Below are 19,534 nucleotides of genomic sequence, written 5' to 3' on the forward strand. Positions count from 1 at the left end.
GTGAATGTGTAGTTTTGTGGATATATGAAGCCTTTATATATATATATATATATAACTATTTCTTAATTGATCGCAACTTTGGGATTTTTGTGATCATTCGTATAATTGGGCTCACACTGCCTTATTGTGGATTGATTGAAAATTTGAACAAATTCTTTTTAAGAAAAACATGTTTTGGTTATTTTTGATCGACAAAAAATAAAAGAATATCACATAAATTGAGTAATATTTGGACAAAAATTCTCCTTGATGAATTCCTCTCACATTTAATTAAGGAATCATTCCACCACCATCTTTGATTCCATCTCCAGCACTAAATTTACTCCAACAACTTCACACACCATTAGTGACGTAAAAACGATAGATTACTCAATCATTTTATACTCAAAAGTCATTCTTTGATAAGTGATCATATTATGAGTCAAACTCAATAGAATTTGATCAATTTTATTTCCTAACGTTAAGGTGGGAAATGAACCAAAGATTCTGTTGCAACAATTGGTGCATTATGTGCCAAGACAAAAATGTTCATGAGCAATCACAACAGTAAACATAGATGTGAAACAAGTTGATACTGATTGTTAAACCTTAAAAGAAGCATATATCCACTGGAGGTGAGATAATGGATTTAAAACATGTACATTCCAGTACAGCAAAGTTACACAATACAAACAAAGAAATAGGAAGGGATGGTTCTTTCATTCCATTGATAGAAGTCTAACTAGAAAAAGACTCTCTCTATTACTTTGAGAAGAGAATCGTTGGTTTGACCGACGAACTACGTGGGAAAATAGACCTTATTTCTTTGATTCTTAGGCTTCTTCCTTTATTCTAAGAAGGGGGGCGGCGCCCTGAATCAATCAAAAAGCTTATTGATTTAATTGAAGGGAACTAAGACGATTAGCTTAGGCTTATGAGGGAAAGAAAAAAACAGGGGGTGCTCCTCTCCTTACAGTCAAGTGGCTTTCCGCTCCTCTACAATTACCTTTCGCCCAACATGATCACGAACGAAGACACAACGGCGGAAAAGCCGTTGTTGCTTGCTGCTTGCAGGCTCGAAAATCTCTCTTTCACCTCTCCTCCCTGTCTCAATTCTGTGCCAAAGATTGAGGACTATGAGGGTACGGTGCTATCCTTGTACTTTGTTTGTTGCACATGGCCTAATGTAAGGGGCAATCAAAAAGACTTGCTTTTGACGCCCCGCTGTGCCGACCAGCAGCGGGATGCTACTTACGAGCTGGTCAGGGTACCCACTACCTGTTCCAGAAACCTCTTTTCTCATAGCTCATAGGCAAGTGTGAAATTTCACTAATAAAATTTACATATTCCTTAATAACAGTTTGAAGACTCGTTATAAAAAGTGAAGCCAGCCAAAATCAATTAGTATATCGCGCTTCTTGTCTGGCACAGCAGTTTCAAATTTATGTATCCAAATACAGCACAATTGTCGTCGCCTGTGCTATTCATTTTGATCTTCAGCTTTTTATGGAGTAAGCCTTAGAACCACCAACATATGTTGCCTCAATATCTACATTAACTTCAGTTGCAAACTCTTCCCATGAATTAGTTGACAAAACCACAAAATCCGCATATTTTCCCGGAGACAATGAACCAACATATTTATCAAGAAAACATGCATGAGCAGCTGAAATGGTGTACCTGCCAGAGAAAATAAGCTAGGATTAGGTAAAAACAACAACATCCGTAATGTAAACCCACAAGTAGGATCTGGAAAGAATAAAGCGTACATCGACGTTACCCCCTACCTTGGAAGGTAGAGAAGATAGGTAATACAATTTCAAGAGGCAAGTTTTTGAAAAAATACAACTCAAGGACATAATGAACCTCGTGATGGATCCAAGTTCTTTCTGTTACACAGACTTAGTTCACCAGATCAAGATTTGAAAAAAAAGAAGGAAATATTGGAAAACATGGCTAATTCTGATGGGAAAAGAGTAAATAAATTGCATCTATTCTATTTCTTTTTTTGGTTAACGATTCTTCTCGGGGACAGCTTGCATGCAACTCAACTATTTCATTGGGTACTAGCTAGCTAACTCCCACTAGCAAAGGTGCCGGGTAACTCTGGCCACTACGGTTTATGATGATGGGAAGAGATTATCTAGTGCTCTTTTTATCTCAGTTGGATTTGAATTTTGGTAGTATTTTAGGTTTGAACCCACTTCATTAACGATTAAGACACACCCTGGGTTACGAAATATGAATCGCCCTTAAATTTTGAAAGTAACAATTTAACACATACTCGGTTCAGCACGTGTCATTGGCTCAACTGACTACTGTATCCTCTATGAAGATTTATATCTTATAACTGTGTACCTTTTATGAAATGAAACCTTAGCTGTAACTAATTGTTACTACTAGTCATTGCAAACGTCAAATAAATTTCAATGGACCAGAGAGCTGAAATATAGTAGCAGATTAGTTAGTTCACTATGATCTTGATTTTCTCCCTGTTGATCAGTTAAAGTGGCTTCTCACTAGTCCTGCTCAAATGAGTTCCAGGCTCGGAGAAAAAAAACTATAGATTTGCTACATAAAGTATTATCTTAATGAGCAGATAAGAGTTGGAACAGAATAACACCACTACTTACGCTTTTAGCGCATCTTCGAGACACAAGCACTCTGATGGAATCCAAGCCTTTTCCCAACCAGGAGGTATTCTCTTCATCGATGTCCTTATGCTTTTCAATGGATTAATATCTGCTACCTGAAAGGGGACAGAAACAAAACACACGACATAACAGTAATTAACAAGAAATAAAGTACTGAATTACTGAAAGAAACATAAACAGATTAAATCCAGAAATTACATACTGGCCAATCTGATCCGAATGCCAATTGTGCATTATTTGTCAGGAGTGACTTGAACAAATAAGATCCTCTTTCTGCCCTTTCAGTACCAATTTTTTTAGTTGCGGAATCAGCATCATCTAATAAGTGATCTGGCTGTTCATTTGGATTTTGTTATAATATATTATTCGACACATCGTGAAAACTAAGACATTGATACCAATTGCTCAATGCTGAGAAAAATGGATAGCGATAAAGTTTGTTAGTCCTGGGTTCTTGCATATAACATTTATCAATGGTGTGACTTAAAAGCACTGATGCCCCAATCCTTGTTATTTATTATATTTATGAACAGAATTAATCTCAACAGGAAATAATGCGAAAGAACAACCATCTGAAAAACAACCTGCACTGAAGCAATTACAGATTGTTCACCAAAACGAGCCACTGTTCCTGGAGCCAAATGTTGAGCATGCTCAATCTGTGAAGTAGTAAGTTGCAATAGAGATTACTTGAAATTCTACTCCTCGAAGAAACAACAGACCTCAAAAGTAGAGTTTTAATTGATTGATGAATCTCCACTTTTTAGAGCAGTAGGATATACCCTATATCGTCGGTCTCTAATTTGTTTCTCAGACGGCAAAGAAGCATACATATCCAATATCAAGTCATTAGCTTTGTCACCTATAGCATGGATGCTGACCTGAAATGTAAATATCAGCCCTAAGAACAGTCAATTTATGCAACTTCAAAAGAGTTGAAATGGCAGACAAGATAAAATGAGCTCAAGACCTGAAGGCCAAATTTATCTGAAGAAAGAGTCATGTTGTATAGACCATCCTGATCCACCACTTGTAACCCATAATTGTTTGGATCATCAGCATATGGCTACAAGACAAATGAAAGATTTCAGAACACTAAATACAACGAAGTCTGATTGCATCAGAATGGGCCCTGTTACTTTGAAACGCTCATGCAGAATGAAAATGGAACAGATATCAAGAAAATTACTCGTCAAACAAGCAGGCCACCTATGTCCAACTAGGCATCGAGAAGACAACTCACAAAAAGAATTGAGAGAATCTTTTGGTTCAGAGAGGCTCTTCAAAACCAGAAAGCATTACCTCATGGAATAATGCACTATTAGATCCTAAAGATCCATCAGCAAAAGCCTTGACACCGCCCAAATAAATCCATTGGCTCAGTACGCGGCCTGACTTGCTCATAAGATCCTGAATACCAGTACAAGATTTAAAAGATCAAGCTTAGTAAGAATGCATTTAAGGAGAAATGCAACATAATCCACTAACTTTAGTATCAGCTAGAATAAGAATGACCGTAGAATCTTACATAAGGTCCAACACTATTCCTGTGCTTTCTTTTGGGATTTAGTTAGGACCAAGATCCATTCTTAACGGTCTGATGAAGAAAGTTCTAGCAGTGGAAGAACAAGTGGAGGGGAGGGGAAATTGGGTAAGGGCACTGGGTGGCATGCCACATGGTGTCTACCTTATAAAATGTCCCTGCCACATAGGATCGGATTTCCACCTTGGAAAGCCCTAACAAAGGAGGGGTATATTTGAATCATTTAAGTAAAGGTGGAGGTATTTTTGGACCAATAATATAATGGAGGGTAAATTAATCCTTTTTGCATAGAAGAGGGGAAAATTTGATCCTTTTCACTTTTACATATTCTGAAGGGTAGCGTATGAGTAATGTTGACTGGTTTGTTAAAAAATCAGATCTCATATGAAGGAAAAACTCTAAAAGTAAAGCTTTGTTAATCATGCCATACCACTAACCGCGACCATGTCTCCATTGGAAAGAATAAGCAAACTCTGGTCATCATATTTCCTGATAAATCTGTCCATTTATATACATCTGCAATTATAAGGGAAGTGTTACTAAGCTAATGATTACATAAATGTTCCACCTGCAGCTACAAGAATAACTAAATGAGCATGACAGATAGAGAGGCAGTTTGAGGCAGATCTTCAGTGTTAAGCATTCAACCACCCAGCCCCAAACCATTTCTTTGGGGCCTCTCATTCTCATCCCGCAGCCCCTTTCAGACTTCCCTTCCCCTCCAAGAAGTAGATGCAGTTTCTAATTATTTTTTGAGGAATTCTAACTTCCAAGTTCCACCAAAAGAGTGAGAAAGAAAGAAAACCAGGGTGGGAGGGGTGGGGGTGTTATATTGGAATAGATATCATTGCAGTTTTACCTTAGACCTTAATTAATCTGCATATTAGCAGAAATGTTCTATTCCTTTATTTCTTCTCTGGAAATGTGATAAAATTTCCAATAACTGGTTTAGTTCCCGCGCTTCTTTCATCATCTTAATAACATCTTGCCAAACTCATGGCACACACTGTTATATTTTACTGGAAAAATTTCCTTTGATCAGGTTTTAATGATGAGGCCTACAGATGCTTAACATCAACTTAGTCCCCCCTTACCTCGACCCTGCTGTATTATGGAGCAATCTCTCAAAAACCTGGTCCATTGCGATACCCCGGGCAGTGAGAGAATTAAGAGAAACTTTAGTTGTTGAACTTTTTTTTTTACATGTTCAATAGACAAACTTCTATGTCCTAGTTGAAAAGCTAGAAAGCAGATCCAACTTGCTTATTTCATCTCTGATGATCGAGTAATTTATCTTTGAAATGTTTAAAGTTCCGTATTATAAGTATAAAGAGGCATTGACCTTTCTAGTAAAAATAACCATACCATAGTATTCCTAAAAAGGAGAGTAAATTGATTTTTTTATTGTAGGAACTGAAACCTGAAAAGTCTTCCCATGAATGCTCAGGAGAAGCCCCTGGAAAATATCTGCCAAAATCCACAACTGTTGTCACACCCCTCTTTAATGCATGATTGCTAGCTCTTTTAAGAGCTTCCCTCCTTTCATCAACAGTGGCTTCTGGAATGTGGTGAAGGACAAGCTTCATAGCAGAATCAATCAATAGACCAGTAGGTTCTGCAGTAAAGGACCCGAAGAAAGTAAGGATCTTCTATAAACTTATTTGAACATGTAAAATTTTAGCAAACATCATTGAAATTGGCGCAGTTGATCTGGGTACTTTATTTTTATTTACAAGGCTGTCAATCTCTGAATTTTAGGAGAAACCTGCAACATTAGAGATGGAAGAGCTCAACAGGTTGCTTGGATTACTATAATATGAGAAATGGGACAACAGAGGAATGAATCATCACATTTAAGTCTTTCTTTGTCATAATTCTAAAAGGAGAAGACAGGGAATCTCCTCACTCTTCAATAAGGGTTCTTACGACACCGAGATAAGTATCTTAATTCACTTTAACAGAGCCAGGGGAGTCACCATAACAGTACAGAATTTGAGAAGGATAATCTACACCAGATGGTGCTTTATGTCAAGAAAGTAAGAGAGGATGTCAATCATTAATTGATTCGGTGCTCCATTGCATACTGGCTATACTATATCTTGTGGAAAATGTTTGAAGTTCAGTTGCTGCTGCCAAAACTATGAGAAGAAGAGCATGGAGAGTAGCTCTTTTGTACTCATGTGGACCAATAGGACAAAGATAGGAGAGGAAAACAAGAGCTCTTGAAGGAGTTGAAAATACCTTTTGTACACATTAGTTTGAATATTTTTTCTTCTGTGAAGTGCAAATATGACATTCCAATTATTGTCGATGATTGAATGCTCTTTATAGAAATTCATGTTTTGGGGAGGGATACTTTACTTCTGTAAATATCTTAAACTGTGTCGCCATCAGTTCAATAAACTACTATATTTATTAAAAATGATTCCAAACTCAAATATCCTTTCAAACTATTTGACATGGTTAACCAAAATAAAATAAAAAAGAATCATTCAGTGATTAGCAACATAGAAAGGCAACACCTACAAATTCCAGTTGCAAGTAATGGTCCAAATTCAGTAGGAAATTTTAATTTATTTTAAAGAATCAAGTCATCAACAGTAATGAACCTCCAAAGTTCTCCTAAATAAAAGCATTTATTTATAGAAATGGACTTAATTTCGGTATAATTCAAAAAATAAATGTGACCCTTATTGATTAACGCTTACAGGTGGAACCTTTAGGTGAACTGAAAATAATCTAGGTTCAAGTGAGATTATATTTCAATGACCTACCTAATAATCGTTGGTAAGTGGCTATTTGTCAAGATCTGCATTGATGAACAAAGAAACAGAGTGATATATGAAGATGAGAAGTGAATTACCCCCGTCATCATCTCTTACAATAGCTCCACCATTTGGATTCTCATTGTTACGTGAAATTCCAGCAAGTGTTAGAGCCAATGTATTAGCTAAGCCCATATGACCATCCATCCTTGTTAACCAAACCTGCATGCGAAATACCAAATCTTAAAAAAGAGATTGATGTATTTTCTAAAGCAAAAGAATGTAATTTCCTAAAATTGTCTTACTGGATTATGAGGAGTAATACTATCAATCCACGATGCCATTGGTAAATCACCTCCCCAAATATCATCATTCCAACCGCCACCCAGTAACCAAGAACCATGTTTCACATCTATTAAAATTTCGAAAGGAAGACATGATAAATTGATACTGATTAGTGTCAATTCAAGACAGCCAATACTTTATAATATTATTCATTCATTTTCTTTAGACAAAATCCTTAATGGACTTCCAGGATTGAGCCTCTTTTTCTTCTAAGTGCATACTTTTCTTTGTCAGCATATTTCACACTTGGTCGACTTATCTCTCACTGATGACAATAAAAGGAGAGAACCTAAAGGTGTGGTAGTTAACTATTTTCAATAAGAAAAAGTTTGCTCTTTCCAAAAGAGCTAGAGAGGGAGGAGATCATTTCAAAGAAAGACAAATATGTTATTTCCAAAAACCAATAAGATAGATAATTTGTATCTGATAGGTAAAAGCCAATCTTTAGCATTGCCAAATCATGGCGAGCTGAAAAGGGTATATCGTGTGACATTTGCTCCTTATACATAATCTTTATCCAAAGTTACGACAAATTTTAAACTAAATTGAGCATGTAAAAGAATGAGTCAGCTTATGTTTCAGATGCAAATACGTAACTTCAATCTATTCAAATTTGGTAACCACTTTTGCATACATATTTCCAGTTTCCCATTCTCAATCACTAACATATACATTTTACATATTTTTTGAAACAGGTAACTTTGTATATTACTATAACAGTACATAGGCAGTACTAAGCCATATTTACAATAAGATCATCAAATCCAGCTACAGAACCTAAATTGAGTCTAGTACATCAATTAGGGAGGTAGTGTCATTGGAGTATAATTGATTACACCAAAAACACAGTAGCAACAAGCAATTAATCTTGACTTTTTGCATATTGTTTTCTATACTATCAAAACATCTGAAATTGATTTTCATTGCAAAACTCCCACAACAATTTCATTCTGGGAGCCTTGCTCTGATGTTTCAAGTTCTTAATACTCAATCCCCCTTGTCTCTTACCCACAGTTACAACATTCCATTAGACCAAGTTATAACTCCTTTTCCTCATTGTTTCCCTGCCACAAAAACTTTCTTCTAATTTTGTCCAATCTGTCGATGATTGTTCGAGGAATTAGAAACACTGACATCATATAAGTTGGAGGTGCATCAAGGCCAAAATTTATCAAAGTCATTCTCCCACCTCTGGACAGATAATGTGATTCCACCTTGCTAGCTTCATCTCACATTTTTCTACCACCCTGTTCCAGATCTCATAAGACTGAGATCTATCCCCCAGAGGCATCTCTAAATATGTTGCTGGAAAAACACCTATTTCCCCGCCCAGTATTGAATTTAGATACACTATGTTTTGCACTTCATTGATAGGGTACATATAGCTTTTCCTCCTATTGATGTGCAGACCTGAGAACCCCTCAAAAAGCACCAAAATCACCCTTAAAATCTTGAGTTGGCCTTCCTCAGCATCACATAGAATAAGAGTATCATCTGCACGTCACAAATGCGTCACTTATACACTATTATCTCCATTTCTTCCTCAAAACCACTCAACCATCCCCTCACCTTTGCAGTTTTAATCATGCTATTCAGACCCTCCATAACAATTAAAAAACAGAAAAGGAGATAGAGGGTCTCCCTGTCTGAGTCCCCTCTGTGCACTGAAGAATCCAGCAGGGGGTCCATGTATGAGGACTGAAAACCTTATTGTGGACATGCATTGTCTGATCCATTGGGTCCACTTCCTTCCAAAACCTATCCTCTCAAAAGTATTCAACAAGTATTCCCAATTTCCATGATCATATGTCTTCTTCCCATCAAGCTTACACGTGATTCTTCTTTTGCTTCTGTTGAGAGTCCACAATCTCGTTAGCAAATAATACCACATTCATAATTTATCTACCTTTGATGAAAGCCATCTGCTGAGAATCCACAAGTTTGGCCATGACCCCTTTCATTCTCTCTATTAAAACTTTGTCGAACAATTTGTAGATGCTTCCAATCAAGCATTAGGTCTGAAGTTTTTCAATTCTGACACATTTCTTCTTAGGAATCAAGGTTATGGAGGTGGCATTCAAACTCATCTCAAGAACTTCCTGATCATAGAATTTTGAAAAGCTTTCATGATATAACATTTCCATGGCCAACAGTATGTTTGTTGGTTTGTCTGATCCATCAACTTGTAGGCTGAATTCCCCTCTGCTATTTCCCTTCCACCGCATTACATCTTCCCCTGTTTGAAGCCCATTAAAAGCTTCCACAGTGTTGAGAAATTCTGCCACTTTTGCTATTTCCAAGTCATTAAAATGACTTTTGAAATTGAAGCTCCATCCCTGATTTATCCATAACTCTACTATACTATTGTGTTGTCCCAGAACTATATTGTATATGTCAGGGAAAAGTACTTCCAAGTAACCCTTTTCATGCCACTCATCCTTCGAAATCATGTCTTGCTTCCATCCACAACTTTGATCCTTGCATTACTCTTAACTTCATCCCACATGTCTATTATTGATCTCCACAAACTCACTCCATAAGGTGTAGTCACTTCTTTGGTCATTTACATATCTTCACCTTCAGATTTTGCACTTATTACCCTTTTCCGTAGCATCTGGTTTTCATTGGCAAACTTCCACAACATTTCATTCTGAGAGCTTTACTCTGCACCTTCAAGTTCTTTATCCCCATACGCCCTACCTTCTTGCCAGTTATCACTACTTTCAACTTCACCAAATTGAAGCATTTCCTCTCCTTGTTGTCATGCCATAGGAATTTTCTCTTGATATTATCCAATCTCTTGATGACTTTTGTTGGTATTGGGAACAAGGTCATCATTTAAGTTGGCAAGGAACCTCTAAGACTAAATTGATGAGAGTCAGTCTGCCTCCGAAGGACATATTGAGTTTTCCATCAAGCCAATTTCGTTTCACACTTCTCCAGCACACCATTCCATATATCAACAGAGTTGGATTTTTCACCAAAAAGGCATCCGCAAGTAAGTTGTTGGCGGAGTACCAATTGCCCCACTAAGGATTACTGCTAGGCAGTTCATATTTGTGACTTCATTGAATGGATACACAAAGCTCTTCCTCTGGTTGATATGTAATCCTGACATCCCTTCCAACAGAATCACTATAACCCTCAGATATTTCAACTGTTGTTTCACAGCATCACAAAAAATTAGGGTATCATCTACATATTGGTGTGTCACCTCCAAACTGTCACCACCCTCTCTGGCAACATCAAAACCTTTCAACCAAGCTCTATTATTTGCTGTTCTAATCATACTATTGAGCCCCTCCATAATGATTCAAAACAAAAAAGGTGACAAAGGGTCACCTTGCCGGAGACCTATCTGAGTATTGAAAAATCCTATAGAGGCTCCATTAGTAAGCACGGAAAATTTGACAGTTGAAATACAATACTTTACCCGTCTCAACCATTTTTTTCGAAGCCCATTCTATCAAGAATCTTCAATAAATACCTCCAATTGACATAATCATATGCTTTCTCTAAGTCCAACTTGCATAGTATATCAGGCTTCTTCTGTTTGATTCTGGAATCTACAACTTCATAAGCAATCAACACAACATCCATGATATGTCTACCTTTAATAAATGCGGTCTGTTGGGAATCAACCAATTTTCCAATCATTACTTTCAGCCTCTCAGTCAGTACTTTGGAGAGTAGTTTATACATGCTACCAATCAGGTTTATAGGTCTGAAGTGCCTTAGTTCATTTGCTCATTTCTTCTTTAGTATGAGTGCAATGAATGTTGCATGAAAGTTTTTCTCAAAAACTTCTTCATTCCCCTTGTAGCCCCATTTCCTCCCAGACAGATCTTTTTTCTATATAATAGTTAGGGGCATACACCCCCGTGATATGGCAAGAGCAGTTATAAAATTGAGACTCAAAACAGGTCAAAAAGTATATTCCAGTTTCCAAAATGTCGCCTTCCCAGGCCCTACTATCCCATAGCATTGAAATTCCCCTTTAGTTCCACGAGCCTCCAAGCTTGCATATTTGATCCATCTACCTCCCAAATTTTTTTATGACAAGGGAAACCCTAGCCTTCCCTGTGGGTGCGCTTAGGGTAAAGCCCCTACTCCTATGCAAAATAGCTCGCAAATCACATGGGAGAGCTAACCTGCACTAGGCAAGCGCGGTGCAACGAGCTCAACTCAGAAGGCAAACCCCTTGCTTTCGCTGGCAAATATTTCTAACCTTTTCTTCAATATTCCTCTCTAGTTTGGTTCTTGCAAACAAATGATATCCGCATTCCGCCCCTCCATAACACTCTTAACAAATCTTCTTTTGTCCCTATCATTCAGTCCCTTTACATTCCATGTCACTAACTTGAATTTCATAAATCACATATAATCATATTTCTCCCGTTACTCCTATTCCCACTATCTTTGAACATGACATTAAAATTCACTAGGCTTTTCAACTGTTGGTAGCCTCGATATTTTGTTTTCTTGCACAGTGTTTCTGCTTCTATTCTTCTTGCTTGTCTCGCACTGTCCACTTGTAATAGCAGTTCAAGGGCCTCTTCTTCATGACCTGGAAATCAGTCCCAGAAGCTTCCCCAACTTGATTAAGTTTTGTTGTTACCACACTAATGTCTCCCTTTCTTTATTTCTGACCACTTCATGTTGCCAAGTCTATAGTGGTTCTGTTTCTTCTATCTCCCACTCCACTACTTTGGTGATCGATCTGTCTCCTATTTTTGAAGTTCTGATATCCTCCAATTCTGTATCCATCATGCTCATATCATTCTCTTCTATCAAGTGATGCAGTGATTCGATTATTGTTTCTCCCACTACGTTTGTCATCTCCCTCTCCTCGTGAATAATCTAATTGGCCCTCTACATGTGTGTATTTTCTGTTTCTCGACAGTGTCAAGGTTCAAGAGAATCAAGTGATATATTACAACTTTCATCTTCTGGGTCTTTTCCTAAAGTGTAATTGAAAATCACTTGGCTTGAGTAATCAGGCCCAAGTTTTCTGAAAACTCTTTTCTTTGTATGGGGCTGCTGATGGAGGCCCAATTTCCCCCCTCATTTAAATGAGGCATGTACCTCTCACATGCTTCCCTTCTTTCTTCATTGCCAGCAGAGCGCCAGGATCCACCCACATGTTCGCCATCTGGGAAATCCCTTTAAATAAGGGATTGAGTATCTTTTTTGTAGGATTTGCAGCCAATGGACCTTTGGATAAAAGTTTCTTCTCCAACTACTCTAGGATCACCTTTCCCAACTTCCGGCAACACCTCAACTCTCACGTGACTCTCTGCCCATATCGGGAAATGGTAAATGACCCCATACCTGGAGATAGAGACTTCTCTGAGTATGTTCCTTCCATCATTTTCTAATAAGATTCTCGCCCACGTCATATGATTCTTCAGTTTTGTCTCTTCCACTATAGCTACCTATCCTCCACAAAGGTTTCCAATTTCTTGGAAAACTTGACTTGACCAGAGATGGAGAGGGATACCAACGATTCTTACTCATGACTTCTTTGTCAGGATGTTGTTGTGGGTGCATCCTACAAACAGAAACCACATTCTGGGTTAAACATTTGGTTCTTCCAATTCCACTACCCTTCTAAGGTTCCTGTTGGGGAATTCAAAGAGAAATTCTCCTCCATACATCTCATAAATGTTAACACCAAAAGCCTTTTTCCATAACAAGGATGACCATCATCTGACCACTGACAATGTAGGTTTCTCCTTCTTTCCCGCTATCAGATGTCCCACTAGACATCTCTTCAATAGCCCATTCTCATGACTTTCTCTGGGATATACTTCAATGTTTTCCTCCGAGCTATTTCTCTCTGCCACTCTGATGGATTTTGACAGCCATTTACTATCCTTGACAGCTCTATAGGGGTAGGAAGCTTCAGCAACTCTTGGTGGACCTGCCTTTTCCAAACTTTTGGGGCATTTAATGTAGCTTTCAATTTTGAGAGCTATGCCGTACCACCCTGCATTCATGGCAAGCTTAGGCATAATAAGGACAGATCCCATATCCCCCCCCCCCGCGGTTATTAGTGGATGTGACACTCACATATCTCCCATGTTCATTGTATTTTCTAATGCAATAGTGTTCCGCCTCTCTTTCTGCAGTTCTCCATTATTTAATCGACTTTCTCTTATCATTGGATGCTTCTCTGAGGGTGAAGCAGATCCATTACATGATTTTTTTCTGCTCCTTTCAGCCCATTCATATCACACTGTTCCTTCAGATCTCCATCTAGTAATATCATATGATTTGAAGCCACCATAAAAATAAATCCTATTTTCCCCCATAGATAAGGACCAGAAATTAACGGACTAAATCTGAGAAATAAACAATAACATAGGTAATAGTTCAAGGAAGAAGACAAGGACTGAAATCGAATTCCAGCCAAAGAACACCAGAAAGAGGAATTCCCTCCCCCAGGAAGTAGGGAAGAGAGTTATCTCAGGAAAAGTGACTAAGAGCATTCTTCTCTCCTTATCACATGACAAACTATCTTGAAAGCAGTTATAACTAACATATACATCTATATAGCATTTTGCCAGCTATATCTAATATTTAAAGCCCCCCTCTTCAAAAACAGAGTCCAGAAGCGATCAAACACATGCTTTAGTGCCTTTGATGCCTGAACTTGAGCACTGTGTGAGCAAAGTGAAGGGCCAACCCTGCACTACACCAAGCTTCAGGTCTTAAGTGCTCGTCAATTGATCTTTCAACAACAGTGTTATTGGGTAAACTACATTGAATATACTACATTGAATCATACAGATACAAATCACATTATATATTCCACTTCCTCAATAATTATTGTCAAAATTAGCCCCTTTCAAACTTGTAATTAATGGGAAAATAATTAAAAATGTCTGCTACCAAGGAGGAATATACAATATTTTATCTAGTGACAAGAAAGGGGTTGAACTTGGTATCATCAAGGTAAAGATGGAAAGTGTCAAAGTGATAAACATTGTAGTTTTATGAGCAGCTTAACAACCACAAACTTACTTGCAACTGCTTTTCTAATTTTGTCTACAAAAAGATCTTTTGTATTTACTCCACGAAGGTCCACTAGTGCCATCTGCCAACATTAATAACAGGTCAGGACAAATACAATATTATGCCTTAATTTGTAGAGCAACTACCATAACAAATTAATAGCATTTGACTGATGGAGTGTTTCAGTAACTATTTGTACATGTATACGTTGTCTAAGTGTGAATAGAGTTCAAAAGCTAAAATTATGAGAGTCTGATCATTTGTAACAACTCCTCTGTTGATCAGTACTGGAAAGCATAGACATAGGATGTGCAACAAGTTTCCATCTTGCCTTGTTTGAAGGTTGTGAAAGTAGAGAAATAAAAGATATTTAAAGGATCCACTGTCCCCATTCACAAACTAAAATCAGAATGTGTCATGCTTCTCTCTTCTTTTTCTTTTTTTGGCATAAAGAGCAATGAGCGAAAGTGATCAAGATTGGTGAAGTTCGTGCATTCTTTCAGTCCATGGCTCTTTTTTCATTTCGCAAATATATTTGTAGATCCTTTTGTCGTCTTGGACTTGGCCTTTTTGTTGTATTGTCCATGAATCTCAAGTCTATTTAGGCTATTCAGATGTTATAGGTCAAAGACGGGTCAATTCTGCATTGGACTCCTATTACTTTGTCAATTTTGTTGATGATCATATTATTCGAGTGCACATGGATATTCTTGATGAAAAATCGATCCAAGTTATCTATTTTTTACAGTTTTTATGATGAAATCCAAAATCAATTTGAGATTTGTATACCGCTCTTTTCGTGATGATAATGCAACATAAAATTTATCTTCTCCAGAGAAATTCATGAACTCACATAGGATCTGTTAGAATATTAATGTATATCGTGTCCCACTTAAAAAAGGATAACTATGTATCATGTAGAATATAACTATAAATAGAGCTTAGTGTTATAATGTAAATACAATTTTTTATAGTATTTTCCGTGTTTTTACTTCTCACATGGTATCAGAACATTGTGAGAAATATCTGGGAAAGAAAAGACAGCCACACAGTCACTGTGCTTCAATTTTCAGAGAACTCTATAGGATGATGCATCATTCGAATGTTGTGCGAAAACATCACAAGAGGTCCCCCACCTGCCAATGACCAACCCAGTCAACCGCTAAGAAAGAGGACCGCCCACACACACTCACGCGCCACCAAAAGCTGCAGCACCGGCGACAAATCAAATCAATGGGCTGTCGCGTAAGGTCATCTCCAACCACCTTCCAAAGCAGATCTTGTTCCCTAAAGGTCATGTAGTAGTTCCAAGAAAGAATATCCAGTTTATGTCAATTCTCGATTGCAGGAACCGTAATCTGTCAACTCCAGTAACTATCTTCGGCCACATTCATGTTTTCCAGATCTCTCCAGCCACTCGCCTGAGCCTTTAGATCTCTCTTCACTACTTTAAGATTATTTCCCGGTGACTTTCCTACCAACTTCTATCAACCAGCAACTTTCCAATCCCTTTCTTCTCAGCTATATCTTGTGATTATTTGATTAAAACTCTCTTCAATCCAACTATGTCTTTCGAATTTGATGCGCTCGGTTTGAAAAAATAGGAGTTGGAAATTCTAGTCCTATGATTAATTCAGATGCCTTTATTATGAGTTCAAACTATTTAGTTTGGACTTCCTCAGTTGAGTTATGGTGCAAAGGTGCTCAAGGTCACTTGATCAAAAAGGCTAGTGAGGGAGATGAAAAGACTCGAGAACAATGGGAGAAGGTTGATGCTCAACTCTTGATTTCAACTGATGAAATCTCGTTTTTTTTAATGTGAAATCCCAGATAACAAAATCAAAGAAACATGAATTGGATATGCCTACTTACTTGAGACAGGTGTAGGCAATCATGGAAGAATTTGATTAGTTGATGTCAGTAACTCTAGTATCAAAAAACAACAGGAGCAACAATAGACAATATTTCTAGTTCATTCACTGACTGCCTACATGACCAAATTTTGGCTAGTCCTACCATTCCTATAGTCGATGAACTATTCTCTCGATTTCTTCGCCTTGTTGTGCCACCCAGTCAAGAAGTGGTTTCCTCACCAACCACTTACTTCTCTATTCTCACGTCTCAGACAATAAAAATCAGACGTCCCAGTCTATGGAGTATTTATGAAGAGGAAGTCATTTTGGACGAACTCGATCCAAGTATATTTATTGTGATGGGATTGGCATACTAGTGAAATATGTTATTCTCAGCATGGTCGATCACTTAAGAATGTTCATGTTGCTCAGACTAAGACTGCAGTTAATCATGGGTTTACTTTATCTAGAGGGGAATATAATGAATGCCTTTAGTATCAAGTAAGTAAACAGACATCTATATAAGTAACCTCGGGTGCTCAACCTAATTCTTCTATCGTTCATAATTATTTTGCTTGTGTTTCACTGCCTAATACCCTTGGACCATGGATCATGGACTCAGATACTTCTAATCATATTTATTTGTAATAAATCACTTTGGTCAAATATTATCCATTTGTGGTCTCTTCACGATGTTACTTTAGCCAACACATTCCAAACAAAAGCACAAAGAGTTGGGCAAAATAATCTCTTATCCTCTGTTATGCCCCTGATTCTTTTTTGTCAATCATTTTCTCACGCTCTAAGTTGTGACATAATATTTCTTAATGATTCTTTGTTATGTAGGACCATAGTACGAGACAGAAAATTGGTGCAAGGCATAATCACAATGCCTTTACTGCCTTACCTCTCCTAATTCCTCTGCAGCATATTCAGTTACAGATGCTCCAGACTTAACTCACCGAGGTTTGGGACATCCGATTTTATTCAAGCTACAAAGATTGTCTAGTTTGTCTAGTCTGTCCACATTAGACTGTGAGATGTGTCCACTTCGGAAACACACCCGCGGGCCGCACTACTTTCTCACATAGTTCTGAGATCCATGCAAAGTCTATTTTCCATTAGTTCATTCGAATATTTGGGGTCCTAGTAAAGTCCATTAAACTTTAGGATTTCATTGTGTTTGTTTCATTGATGATTATTCAAGATGTACTTGGATTATCTTAGTGAATTTTTTATTTTTTTTTGGACTTGTTTTCTATATTTAAGAGTTTTTGTGCTGAAATACAAGATCAATTTAGTGTTTATTCATATATTCATACTTTTTCATAGTAATAATGTCTTAGAACACTTATCCTCCCAATTTTAGCAATTTATGACTTGCCAAGGAATTATTCATCAGATATCTTGTCTGCACACAACAACAACGACAAGAACATAGCCAGTGTTCCCACAAGTGGGAATTGGGGAAGGTAGGATCTAGACCTTATCCATTGACACTCCGATGGATCTGAATGCTAAATTCTTGCCAGGGCAGGGAAAGCCACTTAGTGATCCTGGAAGATAAAGGTGATTAACTGGTAAGTTGAATGATCGAACAGCAATTGAACTTGATGTTTCTTTTTTGTGTCATAAGTCACATTTTGGATTCTCCCTGTGATATTCATTTGGATGCAGTTGTCCGCATTCTGCGATATAAAATCATCTCAAGGCATCGAGGCTATGAGCAGATCATTGTATACATAGATGTCGCGGGATCACCTTTTGGTAGATGTTCTACGTCTGGATATTGTGTTTTAGTAAGAGGTAATTTGGTGTCTTTATTTTTTACAAAGTTAATAAAAGAGGTAATTTGGTGTCTTGAAAGAGTAAGAACAAAATGTGGTTGTTCAATCTAGCGCAGAAACAGAATATCGGATAATGGTCGTAGCAACTTATGAGCTACTAGTTCTCGACACGTGCTTTGCACGTGAATATTACGAATATATATATATATTCTTAAAAGTTGAATTACCATTTTACCCCTACATTAAATGAAAAGGCTATAAAATATTTAATTAAATTCATCTAATATAATTAATTAAACATTTTTATCTTTAAATAAAGAAAATACTTCTTTAATAATTTGTGTAAAAAAAAATGTAAATATATGTTTAAATAAATGCTAACTATCATATTGACTACCATACAATAAATATTTTAACAGTTTCAAAATTGGTTCTTCATATTCTTTTATGTGTATTAGTACATATGTTGAATACTTATAGTCATACGTTTTAACTTTAAAGAATAACTACGATTTTGGATTTTAATAGTTTTGGAAATCTAACCATTTTTAAAGAATAAAATATGAAGTGTCCTTTCACTTCCTTAATAAAGAGATTTAATGATATTTTAATGATTTTTTTCTAACTTGACTTTTGAGTTTTTATACATCTTGGCTATAAATACCATTGTGTACTTCACTAATTTTCAGATCTGTAAATTATGTCATGATATATATTGTCTTAGTTTTGATGATAGCTACTTCTCTTCATTTATTGTATCTTAATATTTGTTTGATAATTTTATGATTAACTAAGATCTGCTAAGATTTCTCTTCTATGTGTTTAAGTGGAATTTTTATTTTGTGTTATTATATTAGAAATGAAGATATTATACATTTGTTGATGTTCATAATAATATACTTGTTACTTTCACCTTTCATCCATGAAATGGGTTAATGACATATTCATGACAATCCTTTGAGTCCCTCAATTATATCCTATCGAAGAGATTTTGAATAATTGGAAGAGAATAAAGAAAGTTGTCATCTCTTTTTCTTTCACATTGTTACTACTTTTTTCTTTCACATTGTTAATTTTAGCTTCATTTTATAATATTTTTGTTGATTCTTTAGAGGTGTTCTTTTATTTACCATAAAAAATTTCTATTTTCTTTCCTATTTGATAAATAAATAACTACAAATAAAATATTATTGTACACAATAAGACTTTGAGTTTTATGATTTAAGTCTTTGCATGGTTGATAATTGTTCTTGCTTTGATAACCACATAAGTTGTATAGCTTTTAAAGTACTTTTTCTTGATTTACTATTTTATTTTACAAACTTTATAGTAAAAATAGAATTATTAGTTCTATTAAAAGTGTGAAGCAACAAAGTTAAGGTTAGATTACTAGAATTATCCTATAAATTTGTATAGAGTATAACACTCTTTGAAATTATAAAATTTGAAGAAATTGAAGGGTTACTTAATAATTAAATACACTTAATTTAATATATTGACCATATTCATCTACTAAAAGTCTCTAGCTACTGGTGAAATATGTAAAGATGTTTGAGACTTTGATTCCTATCCTTCATTTTCTTTCATTTAA

At 36.5% G+C, this 19,534-nt stretch overlaps 1 protein-coding gene across 1 annotated transcript in view; it reads right to left on the minus strand.

Annotated features, from left to right (window-relative positions):
• Positions 1-615: 615 nt before the first annotated feature.
• Positions 616-19,534, minus strand: part of LOC107029073 (protein LONG AFTER FAR-RED 3) — a 25,312-nt gene continuing 6,393 nt past the window's right edge. Inside the window, exons 4-15 of the mRNA XM_015230375.2 lie at positions 14,313-14,385; positions 7,247-7,353; positions 7,040-7,163; positions 5,597-5,791; positions 4,607-4,692; positions 3,936-4,043; positions 3,604-3,699; positions 3,416-3,514; positions 3,218-3,292; positions 2,836-2,967; positions 2,613-2,728; positions 616-1,659 (exon numbers count right to left, since the gene is read on the minus strand). Of these exons, the coding sequence (XP_015085861.1) occupies positions 1,476-1,659; positions 2,613-2,728; positions 2,836-2,967; positions 3,218-3,292; positions 3,416-3,514; positions 3,604-3,699; positions 3,936-4,043; positions 4,607-4,692; positions 5,597-5,791; positions 7,040-7,163; positions 7,247-7,353; positions 14,313-14,385 (1,395 nt within the window). The 3' untranslated portion in view covers positions 616-1,475. The remainder of the gene's footprint in view (positions 1,660-2,612; positions 2,729-2,835; positions 2,968-3,217; positions 3,293-3,415; positions 3,515-3,603; positions 3,700-3,935; positions 4,044-4,606; positions 4,693-5,596; positions 5,792-7,039; positions 7,164-7,246; positions 7,354-14,312; positions 14,386-19,534) is intronic.

Source organism: Solanum pennellii, chromosome 8 (genome assembly GCF_001406875.1).
Source record: "Solanum pennellii chromosome 8, SPENNV200".
NCBI classification, from domain to species: Eukaryota; Viridiplantae; Streptophyta; class Magnoliopsida; order Solanales; family Solanaceae; genus Solanum; species Solanum pennellii.